The sequence below is a fragment of the Narcine bancroftii genome, chromosome 6 (assembly GCF_036971445.1).
Source record: "Narcine bancroftii isolate sNarBan1 chromosome 6, sNarBan1.hap1, whole genome shotgun sequence".
Lineage (NCBI taxonomy): Eukaryota > Metazoa > Chordata > Chondrichthyes > Torpediniformes > Narcinidae > Narcine > Narcine bancroftii.
Window position 1 is genome coordinate 17,765,898 of NC_091474.1, and position 15,265 is coordinate 17,781,162.

Sequence of the window (15,265 nt, forward strand, 5' to 3'; positions counted from 1 at the left end):
GATGTAGAAAATATATACCCAACATGAAATGACAGTAAAATACTATCTAATACATGACAAATTTTCGGCTGGCCTAGTACAAGAACCATATATTGTATATTGTAACTGCATTAGGTAGAGATCATAGTCTTCATTTTGCACAAACTGAAAGAGATACTTATTCAAGGTTATTTTTCATTCATGGGATGTTTTAAGCAACAATCATTTAAAGTGTCTTCTTGTTATTTGCATCTGTCACTCAAGTGGTATAATACATACGGTACTAAATTTAAATGTAACAAACACTTTTTCTGAAAATTAAGCCCTTTTTAAAAAAAAATCACCTATTGATTAGAAAAAAGGTTCACTATTGGCATTTGAAACTCTCTTATTCATTAAACAAATAAGGCACTTTGTAAGCAAATGTTATTCAAACTGAAAATTAGTGAATAAATTTGCAATATCCTATATCCAGAAGACACACAAAAAACCCAAGGGCACAGGGAGTGTGATGGTGGAGGAAACAAGTTTTCCCATCAGGAAAGGGGTGTCAACCTGGGGAACAAAATCCAAAATCCTCAAAGTCATTTAAGAAGAACCAGAAAGTAGGATCAATAATGATGTTTTTTTTTGTTAAATGACCTGTCATCAAGTAAAATGATGCTGTATGCAGATTGATAGAAAACTTTCAACATAAAGATTCTGATCTCTCACTATTTAAAGCACGGGTTTTCCACTTTGTTTATGAAAATATAACGTGGAAAAGGAGAAGATGTTTCATCTGTCATGCTCTTGCCCATATTCAGCTCAGAGAGGCCTGACATCTTCCTCTGTGCTCACAATCCCATCTGGTTTGTTAGCACCAGCCATCTAAGAAACATCACCCCCTCCACACTGATGAGGAACACAGGGGCACCCCAAGGTTGAGTGCTTAGTTCCCTAGTCTACTCCCTGAACCCTCATTATTGCCTAGCCAAGTTCAACTCCAATTCAATCAACAAATTTGCTGACTACAAATTACTGAAAATGATGTGCCAGAATAGAATGGCAGCTGAGAATCTGGATGAGCTGTGCCTGAACCACAATCTTGTTCTCAATGTCACAAAGACCAGCAGTTACTTGCTGCTTTTAGGAAGAACAAGCAGAAAAACCATACACCGGGTCTGCACAGATGGGACGAGTTGGATACGGGTTCCTGTCAGTCTACAATTGGCTTTGAATTTTTCCCCAAAAAATCTACATAGTAACATTTTAAATATACAATATTAAACTTTTTCTCACAACCACAACAAAGTCCCCTCCCCCTTCCTTCCCCCCTCCCTCGCCCTTCCATACATACAGATCCACTCACCGATAGAGCTTATATATATTTTATGTAAATAGAGTACAGTTGGGGAAACTACATTTTTGTATATATAATGGTTATTTTATACCCTTTTTTTTGTTCCTTTTTATTACTGTATCTGGGCCCCTATGTGGTCCAGGTATGGCTGCCAGACCTTTACAAAAGTGTCATACTTATTCTTTAAGTTACGTGATTTTTTTTTCCCATAGCTATTCATTTCCACAGTCCATCGTGCGATAAGTAGAGGGGAGTCGGACTTCCAAGCGATTGTAATACATTTTTTTTGCAACCGCCAGTGCTAATTTTATAAATGAGATTTGATATTTGATCAATTTGTCACTTATTTCCATGAAATTACCTACTCCAGGTCGCCCTTGAAGGCCACTCCTGTTATCCTGGTTAATTTTTCTGCAATTTCTTGCAAAAAGGCCTCACTTTCATGCACGACCATGAGGCATATAAAAAAGATCCTGTCTCAGTCCCACATCTGAAACACATCTCTGAAATGTCAGCTTTTGTGAGGTAAGATACAATTGGTGTAAAAAAATTATACTGAACCGGTCCATATCTTGCATTTATAATTGATGTCATGCTGTCCTTACAATCTGACCAGCTTCCTTCTGAAATCACCACACCCAAGTCCAACTCACACCTTTCCCTTGACTTCTGCAACCTTGTTTTGCATTTTTGCTCGGGAGTACATAGTACATTTTTGTTATTAATTCCCCATCCAGACCGTTCATTCAGTTTCGGGCAAACCATAATTTCAGAAGACCTCTCCTGGCGCCAGCACACAAATAAGGCACACTAATGCCTGCTTTGGGAATTCAAATGCCCAGAAATACAGAAGGCAACAAGCATTGCCAGGCCCATCAAAGGGCATCAGCCACCCATCTACCAAATGCATCTTTCTGAGGTGGTGCCTCTGGAAGGCAGCCAAGATCATAAAAGGTACCCCCCACCCCCGCCCCAGTCACAACATTTTCTTACTGCTGCCTTTGGTACAGAAGCCTGATGACATAGAAAGTTTGGAATGATTTTAATAAAGGATGAATTTGGTACATGATTTACCTGCCAGAGTAAAGATTGTCAGGTAATTTCCCAGTCAATTAAATTATGAAATTACTAAAATACAATTTGTAATTTACTTACTTGAAACTGTATGCAAGATGAAAAGGCATTAAGTACATAATACTTACTTAACAAGTTCTAATGTGATTGTTCCTCGTGGTTCTGCTTCCACACTCTTCCCCCAAAATTTAAGCTTTGGATAAATGGAGCCATGGAAAACAAAATCCTTATTGATGCCTTCAGAATAAAATGCACTGACTGGTGGATGATGGCTAACCTGTTCAGATACAAGCCTAAATCCAAGATCCTCCCTGACAAAAGAAAACAAAAATCATACAAAAACATTTCCAGTTTAAAAATCGTTTTTGAAAACTTTTGAGAAATATTGCAATTTCCACCTCACCTTCTGAGTTCATAGGTTTCACCTAGCAGTGGGTTGAATGGTTTGCCTGTCCTTTCCCATTGCGAAGCAACAGCAGAAACTGCAAATGCAGCTACAGTCTGTGACAAATGTAAAATAAAAATTTAAAAAGAAATACTTTGAAGGGAACAGTAATTATTATTAGGTATTTTAAAGTGAATTTATGGTTTTTTTTTAATGCCTATGGGGCTTAAAAGTTATGAGACCAATCAAGTTAGACATTTTGCATAGTTTTAGATAGCAGACATCACATAATTATCCTGTGCCCGAAGTGTATCGGGAACACAAAATGATGAAAATTTAGCAAATTAATTCTAGCTTTAAATGGGTCTATATCCTAAATTATTTTAAACAAGCAGTTTAAAAATCAATCATCTCAATTTGTTAAAACTTACTAAATTTTGGGAGTGTTGCAAAAGACTGGAAGACAGCCACTGTGATTCCCCCCAACGATAAGGGAAAGGTAAGGAAGGCAGAAGGCAACGATTGAAAGGGCAATTAATTTAACTGTTTATTGTCAACCATCAATAATCAGAGAGGAGAGATGCATCTTAACAAAATTATTCAAAATGGTTTTATGAAAGGTTTCATGAAAAATCTGTTTGACAGATTTACCCAAATTCTTTTAGGATATGTCAAGAATTCATGATAGAGAGACTGCAGTAATGTATTTACATTTCCAAAAGGAATTTGACAAGGTGCCACGTTACATTCACCAAGACAAGCAGTTACTTAAACATAAGCTGTTTTTAATTATCTTTAAACATGAAAACAGAATCAAACTTTAACTTATTTCTATTAACTTAACTAACCCAACTTAACCTCCTTCTAATTCTAAGCACATGTGTATATAAATTTAAGAAAAGTTCTTTCGTTCACAGTTCAATCTCACTCCTCATTCTTCCAAGTTCACTGGTTGCAGGCAATTTTTATACTGTGCACAGAATTTAACATTTATAAAGTTCACCAGCCTTTGGTGCTCTAAAGGTAAATGTTTACCGCTCAGGAAGGCTCTTTGTACCTTTGCAGAGAGAGATTTGTTGTTCCAGGATTTTCATCACTGAGGTACCACCATTAGTCACCTCAATGTCTTGTTTTTTTTTTTTTTTTTTTTTTTAAATTTTTTTATTTTTCACACCATAAATCACATTAGCCATGATATACACTATTTCTTTTCACACATATACAGTGACTTTTTCTCCCCCCCCCCCTTTCCTCCCAAACCACCCCCCCACCCCCCCCTCTCATCCATTTTAGGTATACAATCTAGGTTGCATTAATCCAGTCAGACAATGTTGTCATTCAACAAAATTACACCAGAAATTCTACTGAGTCCATTCTTTTCTTTCCTTCTCCTTCTATCAACTTAGGTAATGTTTGTCCCCGGTAGGTTTTCGCTATTTTTTACCCCCTCCATAAATCTTCGTCCGCGAAGCCAAGCCAAAGATTTAATGTAAGGCTCCTATACTTGTTCGAATATTTCAATATTATTTCTTAACCAATATGTTATTTTTTTTTTCTAATGGAATACATTTATTCATTTAAATTTGGTAGTTTCTTCCTTTTAATTTGGTTATGTATTCCATTAATATTTAAAGACATATAGTTCAGCGTAGCCCTTTTATATTTTGTTTATCTTCTCTTTCCGTTTTTCCATCATTACCTTTCCTCCTTTTCCATTTCTGTTTTCTTATTTTCAACTCTTCATAAGACAACATTCCTACAACATCTAACATTTTCCTTATTCTCCTATTTCTATCTTATTTATCCCCAATCTCCCCTTCACCTCCTGAGTTGTCCTTTATCCCTTGTCGGACAACCACATCTCCCCTCTCCATTTGGATTTGCGAATCCACTCGCAAGCGTCAACTGATTGTGCAGTGACCGCTATTTCCCCCCACCCCGCCTCCCCCAGAAAAGATTTCACTTTTCATATGTCACAAAGGTCCCTCTTTTAATTCCCTCCTTATTCTCTCTATTCCATTACCTTCCCTTATTAATTCTTGTCTATACTATCTATATTTTCCTCTAAGTACAGATACATTCATGTATGCTCATTGTCTCTATTCACTCTTATACCTCTTTACCTGCATACATATCAATCGTGATCATTTTTACTCTCATTACCCGTCTTCTTCCCTCAGTCTATTTTTGTCTTTACCCACATACATATCAGTCGTGATCATTTTAACTCTCATTACCCGTCTTCCTCCCTCAGTCTATTTTTGTAATTGTTCTGCAAATTTTCGTGCTTCTTCTGGATCCGAGAATAGTCTGTTTTGCTGTCCTGGAATAAATATTTTCAATACCGCTGGATGCTTTAGTATAAATTTATACCCTTTCTTCCATAAAATCGCCTTTGCTGTATTGAACTCTTTTCTCTTCTTTAGGAGTTCAAAACTTATATCTGGATATATGAAGATTTTTTGCCCTTTATACTCCAGTGGTTTGTTGCCCTCTCTTACTTTTTCCATTGTCTTCTCCAGTACCTTTTCTCTTGTAGTATATCTTAGGAATTTTACTACAATAGATCTTGGTTTTTGTTGTGGTTGTGGTTTAGAGGCCAATACTCTATGTGCCCTTTCTATTTCCATTTCATGCTGTAGTTCTGGACATCCTAGGGTCTTAGGGATCCACTCTTTTATAAACTCCCTCATATTCTTGCCTTCTTCATCTTCCTTAAGGCCCACTATCTTTATGTTATTTCTTCTGTTATGGTTTTCCATTGTATCTATTTTTTGAGCTAGTAGTTCTTGTGTCTCTTTAGTTTTTTTATTAGATTTCTCCAATTTCTTTTTTAAGTCTTCTACCTCCATTTCTGCTGCTACTGCCCGCTCTTCCATCTTGTCCATTTTTTTTCCCATTTCTGTTAAGGTCATCTCCATTTTAATTATTTTCTCCTCTGTGTTGTTTATTCTTTTTCTTAAATCCTTAAATTCCTGTGTTTGCCATTCTTTAAATGATTCCATGTATCCTCTAATAAGAGCAAGTATATCCTTTACCTTGCCTCTCTTTTCTTCTTCTATTTCACCATACTCTTCCTCTTCTTCTTCCTCTGAGTTGACCATCTGTTGTTTCTTTGTTGCCCTTTCCTCCTCTTCTATCTTGTTTCTATTGTCTTCTGTGGTCTCTTCTTGCTGCAGGTGTTCTGCAGCTGTCGTTGCCGGCTGTGGAGATCGACTCCCCAGCTGGTCCCCCCTCCCGTCGGTGTGTTTTTTTTCATTCGCATCGCGCATGCGCGAAACTTCGCGCATGCGCGTTTGCGCACTTTTGTTCGGCTCTGCGAGCCATTTTTGTAGTCCATTATTTACCGACCTGAGGGAGCGGGTTTCTCTCTCCGCAGCGGGCCTCTTCGGACAGGTAAGGCCTTCACCTTTTTCCTCCTTTGTCTTCTCTTCCTCTCTTCTTACCGTTGCTTTCGACTTTTCTTTTTTTGTCGCCATCTTCTTTCCACCTTTATACTCACTTTTCTGTAACTTTTATTTCTGTGCCTTTGTGTTTTCTCTTGTTTTTCCCGACTTTTCTGGAGAGGGCTGGAGTTCACCGTCCGGCCACTACTCCATCGCGTGACTCCTCACCTCAATGTCTTGTTGATGAAACTTATCCCATCAGGGCTCTCCAGATGATAATCTCTTTCTTTCAGGCTATCACAGAGTTCCTTTCTGCTCCTCTTGTTCCAAGAGAAACATCAGACAGATAGCACTTCCAGTCATCCGCCACTCTGGAGCTACTATTTCATTTCCAACAAGCTTCTCCTGGCTGACACTGTTCAATCCCTCTCTCTCCCTCCCTCCATCAGAGATTCAAACTTCCAGCCACATGTCCTTCTCTCTCTCACTTGAAAAATCCCCTCCTTCTCCAGCAAACAATACGAGTTAGTCTTCTTGATCAATCTGTTGCTTTTAGGTAAACAAGAACCCAGGAGTGACCTTTTTGTGCACTCTGTCAAAACCCTTGCAAAGAGCTATCAACAGGCAGAGTGTCTCCTGCTTGTTGCTTTAAAGACGACACTCCATTCATTCATGACATCATTTCAATTAGCACCTACTTGTGAAATATGCATAGCATTCTCCATAGTTTCTGTAAAGTCACTGAATATGAATTCTTCAGTATTTCAAATAAGATCTTTTTAAAATGTGTGTATGTATGTAACCTACTCTAATTTTACCAATTTATCTCCCAAATATTCCATCATAACACAAAGATGGAATAAATTATCCTTTTTAAAAGCAGCTGGAGAGTATAACTAGTGGCATATCTCAAGGTCTTCTTGGCCCTCAGCTGTTTACTGCAAGTACATTAATGGCCTAGAGGAAGCAATAGAATGCAAGAAACATAGAAACAAAGAAAAGAAACAGGCCATTGATCCGCATCCAGACCATAGCTCTCCCTACCCAACCATGATAGGTCTTCATGTTTGCCAATCACACAAAAATAAATGGAAAAGCATGTTGTGATGAGGACATTGCGATTCTTCAACAGGATATAGATAGAGAGTGATTGGGAAAAAAACCCTTTAGACTCCATGTCCCTGTTTTCAGGGACTACCAATAAGTACATATACTCAGGGTCCCCGCTTTCCAGAACTGGTTTTATATCAAACCACCAGCTGGTTCATTCTGTAGTTTACCAATGGATCCAATCCAGAGTAAACATTATGAAAAGTTAAAAATGGCCAGAGTCAAAGGGTTAATATGGGGTGTGTGAAGTCATATTAATAAGAGGAATAAAAAAAAGTAGATTGTCAATTAAATGGAGAAAAACTGCAAATGAGTGAAGTTCATAGAGATCTGAATGTGTGGCTGAGGAGCTAGTGCATAAAGCAGGGATTTGGATTCTTAGACCACTGGGATTTGTTTTGGGGCAAGGATGAATTGTAAGGGGGGGGGGGTCGATTTGCACCTTAACAGGTGGGGGGCCAGCATTTTGGCAGGCAGGTTTGCCACTGTTACACAGGTATGTTTATGTTGGTGGGGGAGGGGGGAGTGGGGAGTGGAGATTAACTGGAAATATAAGGATGGAGTTAAAGGGAAAGAGAGAATAAGAAAAGTTAAGAAAGGTATAAATAAGGAGGTAGTGAAATGGATTCAGCAATGGTTGGATGGGAGGTGTCAGAGAGTAGTGGTAGAAAATTGTTTGTCCAATTGGAGGCCGGTGTCTAGTGGAGTCCTTCAGGGATCGGTCCTGGGTCCACTATTGTTTGTTATATATATTAACAATCTGGAAGTAGGGGTGGAGAAATGGATAAGCAAGTTTGCGGATGATACAAAGATTGGTGGTGTTGTGGACAGTGAGGAAATTACCGTAGATTAAAAGGTGATTTAGGAAGGCTGGAGGTGTGGGCTGAGAAATGGCTGATGGAATTTAATACAGATAAGTGTGAGGTGTTACATTTTGGAAAGGCAAATCTAAATAGGTCATATGCATTAAATGGTAGGCTATTGAGATGTGCAGAGCAACAAAGGGATTTAGGAGTGATGGTAAATAGTACCCTCAAGGCTGATACTCAGGTAGATGGTGTGGTGAAGAAGGCATTTGGAATGTTGGCCTTCATAAATCGGAGTATTGAATTCAAGAGTAGGGAGGTTATGATGAAATTGTACAAGGCATTGGTGAGGCCAAATTTGGAGTACTGTGAACAGTTTTGGTCACCAAGTTATAGGAAAGATATAAACAAAATAGAGAGAGTGCAGAGAAGGTTCACAAGAATGTTGACAGGATTTCAAGGTTTGAGTTACAGGGAAAGGTTGTGCAGACTATGGCTTTTTTCTCTGGAACGTAGAAGATTGAGGAGGGACTTGATAGAGGTGTTTAAGATTTTAAAAGGGACAGAGTAAATGTGGATAGGCTTTTTCAATTAAGAGTGGGGGAGATTCAAACTAGAGGGCATGGTTTAAGATTGAAGGGGGAAAATTGTAAGGGGAACATGAGGGGAAATTTCTTTACGCAAAGGGTGGTAGGGATGTGGAATGAGCTTCCGGCAGACGTCGTTGAGGCAGGATCATTGGTTACATTTAAGGAAAGACTGGATCGTTACATGGAGAGGAGGGGACTGGAGGGGTATGGACCAGGTGCTGGTCAGTGGGACTAGGAGGGTGGGGATTTGTTACGGCATGGACTAGTAGGGCCGAACTGGCCTGTTCTGTGCTTTAAGTGGTTATATGGTTATATATCACAGAATAAACAGGGCAGAAAGCTCAGGAAGGGATTAGAGAGTATGGCCAAGTACAATAGGAATTGATGAGGATTAATGGATTAAAAGTATTATATATGAATGCACGAAGAATAAGAAATAAAGTGGATGAGCTTGAGGCTCAGTTTGAAGTTGGAAAGTATGATGCTGTAGGAATAAGAGACTACAAGAGGATCAGGGCTGGGAAATGAATATTCAAGGGTATACGTCCTATCAAAAGGATGGACAGGTGGGCTCTGTTGGTGAGGAATGAATTTCAGTCCCTTGGGAGGGGTGACATTAAAAAAAATATCAAGAAATGTTGAGTCAGTAACCCTAATGGGAGTTATCTACAGGCCCCCAAACAGTAGCCTGGATATCGGAGCAAGTTGAATAAAGTGTTAAAAATTGTCATATCACAAAGCTAATGCTACAGTTGTTATGGGGGATTTCAACATGCAGGTAGACTAGGAAAATCAGGTTGGTACTAGACCGCAAGAAAGGGAGTTTGTGGAGTGTCTCTGAGATGGATTATCATAGCACCTTGTACTAGAGCCTGCCAGGGAGAAGGCAATTCTGGATTTAGTGTTGTGTAATGAACCGGATTTCACAAGGGAACTCAAGGTAAAGGAGCATTAGGAGGTAATGACCATAATAAGTTTTAATCTACAATTTGAGAGGGAGAAGGGAAAATCAGAAGAGTCAATATTATAGTTGAACAAAGGGAACTATGGAGCCCTGAGGGAGGAGCTGGCCAAAGTTGACTGGAAAGATACTCTCACAGGGATGAGAGTAGAACAACAAAGGCAGGTATTTCTGAGAATAATACAGAAAGTGCAGTATCAGTTCATTCCAAAGAGCAAGAAAGATTCTAAGTAGAGTAAGGGGAAACCATGACTGACAAGAGAAGTCAAGGACAGTCTAAAAATAAAAGAGAAGTATAACATAGCATAGATGAGAAGGAAGCCAGAGGATTGGGAAACTTTTAAAGAGCATCAGAAGTTAACTAAAAAGGCAATACAGGGAGAAAAGATGAGTACAAAGGAAAGCTGGCCAAGAATAAAAAAGAATAATAAAAGCTTCTTTAGGTATGTGAAGAGGAAAAAGTAAGATCAAAGTTGGGCCCTTGAAGACAGAAACGAGTGAAATTATTATGGGGAGCAAGGAAATGGCAGATACAGTTGAACAGGTACTTTGGATCTGTCTTCACTAGGGAAGACACATATAATCTCCCAAATGTAATAGTAGACAGAGGACCTAGGGTAACGGAGGAACTGCAAGAAATTCATTAGGCGGAAAATGGTGTTGGGTAGACTGATGAAACTGAAGGCTGAAAAATCCCTAGGGCCTGATGGTCTGCATCCCCAGGTACTTAAGGAGGTGGCTCTAGAAATTGTGGATGCATTCGTAAACATTTTCCAATATTCTTACAGATTCAGGATCAGTTCCTGTGGACTGAAGGGTAGCTAATGTTTTTATCCCAATTTTTAAGAAAGGAGGGAGAGAGAAAACTAGAAATTATAGACCAGTTAGTTTGACATCAGTGGAAGGGAAGATGCCAGAGTCAATTGTAAAAGATGAAATGGCAGCATATTGGATACCAGTAACAGGATTGGTCCAAATCAGCATGAATTTACAAAGGGGAAGTCATATTTGACTAATGGTCTGCAATTTTTTCAGAATGTAACTATGAAAATGGATAAGGGGGGGGCCAGTGGGTATAGTGTACCTAGACTTTCAGACAGCCTTTGATAAGGTTCCACATAGATTAGTGGGAAAAATTAGAGCACATGGTATTAGAGGTAGGGTACTGACATGGAGAGAAAATTGGTTGGCAGACAGAAAACAGTAGGAATTAACAGGTGCCTTTCATAATGGCAAGCAGTAACTAGTGGGGTTCCACAAGGCTTGGTGTTGGGACCACAGCTATTTACAATATACATTAATGATTTAGATGAAGGGATTAAAATTAACATTAGAAAATTTGCAGATGACTGGGTGGCAGTGTGAAATGCAAGGAGGATGTTATGAGAATGCAGGGTGACTTGGATAGGTTGGGTGAGTGGGCAGATGCAGTTTAATGTGGATAAATATGAGGTTATCCCCTTTGGTGGCAAGAACAGAAAGGCAGATTACTATATGAATGGTATCAAATTAGGAAAAGGGGACGTACAACGAAATCTAGGTGTCCTTGTTCATCAGTCACTGAAAGTAAGCATGCATGTACAGCAGGCAGTGAAGAAAGCTAATGGCACGTTGGCCTTCATTAATGGAGTTGAGTATAGGAGCAAAGAGGTCCTTCTACAGTTATACAGGGCCCTGGTGAGACCACACCTGGAGTATTGTGTGCAGTTTTGGTCTCCAAATTTGAGGATGGTCATTCTTGCCATTGAGGGAGTGCAGTGTAGGTTCATGAGGTTAATTCCCAGGTTGACAGGACTGTCATACGTTGAAAAATTGGAGGACTGGGCTTGTATACACTGGAATTTAGAAGGATGGGAAGGAATCTGATTGAAACATACAAGATTATTAAAGGATTGGACACACTGGAGGCAGAGAACATGTTCCTGATTTTGGAAGAGTTCATTGTTTAAGAATAAGGGGAAGGCCATTTAGAATGGGGTTGAAAAAAAAACCTTTTCACCCAGAGTTGTGGATATGTGGAATGCTCTGCCTCAGAAGGCAGTCGAGGCTAATTCTCTGGATGCTTTCAAGAAAGAGTTCAATAGAGCTCTTAAAGATAGTGGAGTCAAAGGATATGGGAAGAAAACAGGAACAGGGTACTGATTGTGGATGATCAGTCAATGGCAGTGCTGGCTCAAAGGGCTGAATGGCCTACTCCTGCACCTATTGTCTATTATTTTTACTGTATGGCCACAAGAAATTAGTAGACAGGTCCATCAAGAACAAAGTAGAAAATGACACATTGTCCTTTATTGTAAAGGGATTAAGGTTTAAGAATAGAAAGATTTTGTTAAGTGTTTTACAGCATGATGATGAGCCCACTCCTGGAGTACTATGTACAGCTTTGGTCACCTTACCTAAAAAAAGAAAAAGGAACTTTGAAGGATACCTAAAGGTTTAAGAGGGTTGTCCCATCAAGAAAGACTAGTTAGATTTGCAATGAGTGATTCATCCATGCAAGATCTTTTAAGGGGGCTTGACAAATGTTTTCTCTGGTGGGACAGTAACAAACAAGGATACACAACTACAAAGAAGGCACAGGTCAAAACAGAGGTGTATAGAAATATCCTCTGACAGAGGATAGTGCACCTCTGGAATTCTCTGGCTCCAATTTGGAGAAGGCAGGATCATTAGAGACGTTAAAAGTTGAAAGCAAAGATATCCATGAAAGATTGAGAAATTGAAGGCTATGGGGAACTGGCAAAGAAAAGAAGTTGAGTTCAGCATAGATCAACGATCATGTTGAATGACATTGCAGGTTTGAGGGGTCTGATGGCCTGCTCTTCCTTCTATTTTCTTGTGTAATGGGTAGATCACATCTAACACTGTCTGTCAACGTTACTAAATGTTCCTGACATTTCCACTCCTTTGATTTGCCTTCCTCGAACAGAACATTTTCTTAAATCAAACTTTCCCTCTATAAAATACCCAGTCAAATAGATGCAAGTGTGTTCATTCCATCAGCTATTTCATTCTGAAGCCTACTTACCTGCAGTCTCTCGACTGAATCAGAAAACATAGAAGCCTTGTGAATGAGGTATGTGTGCTCCATATATTCTGTAATTCGTTGTAGAAAGCTCAAAGGCTCATTAAATATAATAGGCATTGTAATCTTTGACAGTTCCTAAAACAAAACAAAGGTATTATCAAATTTTGTGAGATTCAGTAAGCAAAATTTAAAGGAATATTTTGCTAGAATTGTTAGCTATAATCATAATAATTATTAAATCATATAAAATTGCCTTCATTTAATTACAGAACACAAAACTCTTTTTTTACTTTTCATGCCCCATTTTTTTGTCCCTTCACATTATTTTAAAGTGTTATTATTGTATTTATATTTTAAAAATATTGTTAAGCATCCAAATCCCTGAAATTGACAATCAGCCATAAAAAGTTATTTAAAGCTTCATCAAAGAAAATGATCTGCAATTACAAAATATTTCAAAAAGAAAACTAGACAGCAATGGACCCTCCCATTGCTAGTTTGTCTAGAACCAGGAGGCACAGACCACAAGACGTAAGAGCAGAATTAGGCCATTCAGCCATCAGAGTCTGCTCCACCAAACAATTCATGGCTAACGTACTTTTTCTCTCAACCCCATTCTCCTGCCTTCTTGCCAAAACCTTTGAAACCCTTTCTGCTCAGGAACCTATCAACCTTCATTTTAATATCTCCAGTGACTTGGCCTCCTCAGCCAACTGTGGCAACAAATTCCAGATTCATCATTCTTCAGGTGAAGAAATGTCAGCTTATCTCAGTTCTAAATCTTCACAGTCTTAAAGGATCACCCATTTGAGACTGAAATTTCTTCAATGCAAATCATTACCAAAGAGGGGAGTGAAGGCAGAGGTCAATGGATTAGATGTGAATTGAATCAAGAGATGTGGGGTTAATGCATTAAAGAGAATGTTGAGGCAAAAGGTCAGCTAATGCTTCACTGAAGAGCAGAAGAGGCACGAGAGTAGAATGGCCTACGTCAGCTTCTATTTCTTTTCTTCTATTCTGTCATATCCCTTTCAAGATGTCACAAAGTGTTTTACTTTGCCAATGGAATATCACTGAAGCGATGTCTCTGTTGTAAAGTAACCAATTTGTGACCAGCAGAGAGCAGAAGGGCTCTCAGTTTGAAGTCTCTGTCTGAAATATGATACATAGTACTTCCTCATCACAGACAGACAGAAGTGGTTTGAGGAAGATGTTTTGACCAATGTAAAAAATACAGAAAATCTACAACAATTTCAAAAGTCCAAGTTACAAAGGCAATATCACCAGTAGCCCCATGATCTGGAAAAAAAATTGTTAGAAGAAATCACTAATACCAAAATGGAAATATTTATCACATTTGCAAAATTGATTTGGATCACTCAGTTTTCACTCACCAATCCAATGCACTTCTTTAAAATGCTCCATAAACTTAATTGATTTCTACTATACATTGGAGCTGGTAATGAAGTTCTGTAGGGGAAAAAAAAAAACAGAAAAGATAGATGCAAATACTAAGACTCAAAATAACTGAATTAATCAAGGGAAGAATATTTCACCTTCATTAGCCATTCCAAAACAAAACATATATTAGAATAATCTTTCAGAAGCAAGTCATAATATCACAAGAAAATGATTCAATCCAACTAATTTGCTCCATCTTTATTTCCTCCTGACACTTTTCCCATGTCAGTTGAACTCACCTATGTTTCTTAATTCCATTTTCTTGGGTCAAATCTTGGTTGTGAACATTCTGTTCAGATGTACTGCTTCCACTTTTGCTGGAAAAGGTCTCCAATCTAGTTTCAGAATCATCTGATTCAAAACCTATATAAAGTAGCAAAGCAGATATTTAATTCTCCATAGATAATATCTGATTAACTTAGTAATAACTAATTAATATTAAGTACAAATTTCTACAACAAAAAGAAGAAAGAAATGTCAAAAATAAGAGATAATTTAAGTAACGCTGAAGTAAAACACAAATAACACTATTATCCAACCAGGAAATACCTCTCATTGTTTTTTTAGAACAGCCATTCTCAATGGGACCATACAGCCCCACCCCGAGACCACAGACTGAAATCACAAAATAGCTTTTATATAGTTGGTAGGAGAAAAGTATGGAAGAAATCAACTAAACTTGACTGCTTCACAGGGAAGCGGGTCCATAAAATTTGAGTAGAGTACTAAAGGGGCCATAGCTAAAAAAGGTTGAGAATGGCTGTTTCAGACATTAAATGTGAACAGTTTTTCATAGTTAATAACCAGATGATCAAGAATACAAATACACAGTAACATATATGGAAACGCACACCCCCAATAGGATCTCCCCTGGAAAACAATGTTTTACTTTGAATAAAGCAAACCTGAATTCTCTGAAGAACAGTATTTCCCTTGATAACTCGGCCACTTATCTCTCAATAAATATTCTTTTATATGCAGATTAATGGCTACTAAAAAATCAATATTTCCCGTAAGAACGAATATTCTTCAACATGCCCATGCATTTTTTGACAGTTATTAAATTAAGATTGAGAATGGGGATACAATAAAATTTCTGTTATCCAGAATTCAAGTAACCAGCAAAAAAAATACGCAAAATAA

The 15,265-nt window shown here is 38.3% G+C and overlaps 1 protein-coding gene across 6 annotated transcripts in view; it reads right to left on the reverse strand.

The window, feature by feature from the left end:
- Positions 1 to 15,265, reverse strand: part of osbpl2b (oxysterol binding protein-like 2b) — an 84,135-nt gene that overhangs the window by 28,790 nt on the left and 40,080 nt on the right. For all 6 annotated transcript variants that reach the window (XM_069884133.1, XM_069884137.1, XM_069884135.1 and 3 more), the window contains 5 exons: positions 14,362 to 14,485; positions 14,056 to 14,131; positions 12,662 to 12,796; positions 2,799 to 2,896; positions 2,524 to 2,706 (listed from right to left, as the gene is read on the reverse strand). In XM_069884133.1, the coding sequence (XP_069740234.1) occupies positions 2,524 to 2,706; positions 2,799 to 2,896; positions 12,662 to 12,796; positions 14,056 to 14,131; positions 14,362 to 14,485 (616 nt within the window). The remainder of the gene's footprint in view (positions 1 to 2,523; positions 2,707 to 2,798; positions 2,897 to 12,661; positions 12,797 to 14,055; positions 14,132 to 14,361; positions 14,486 to 15,265) is intronic.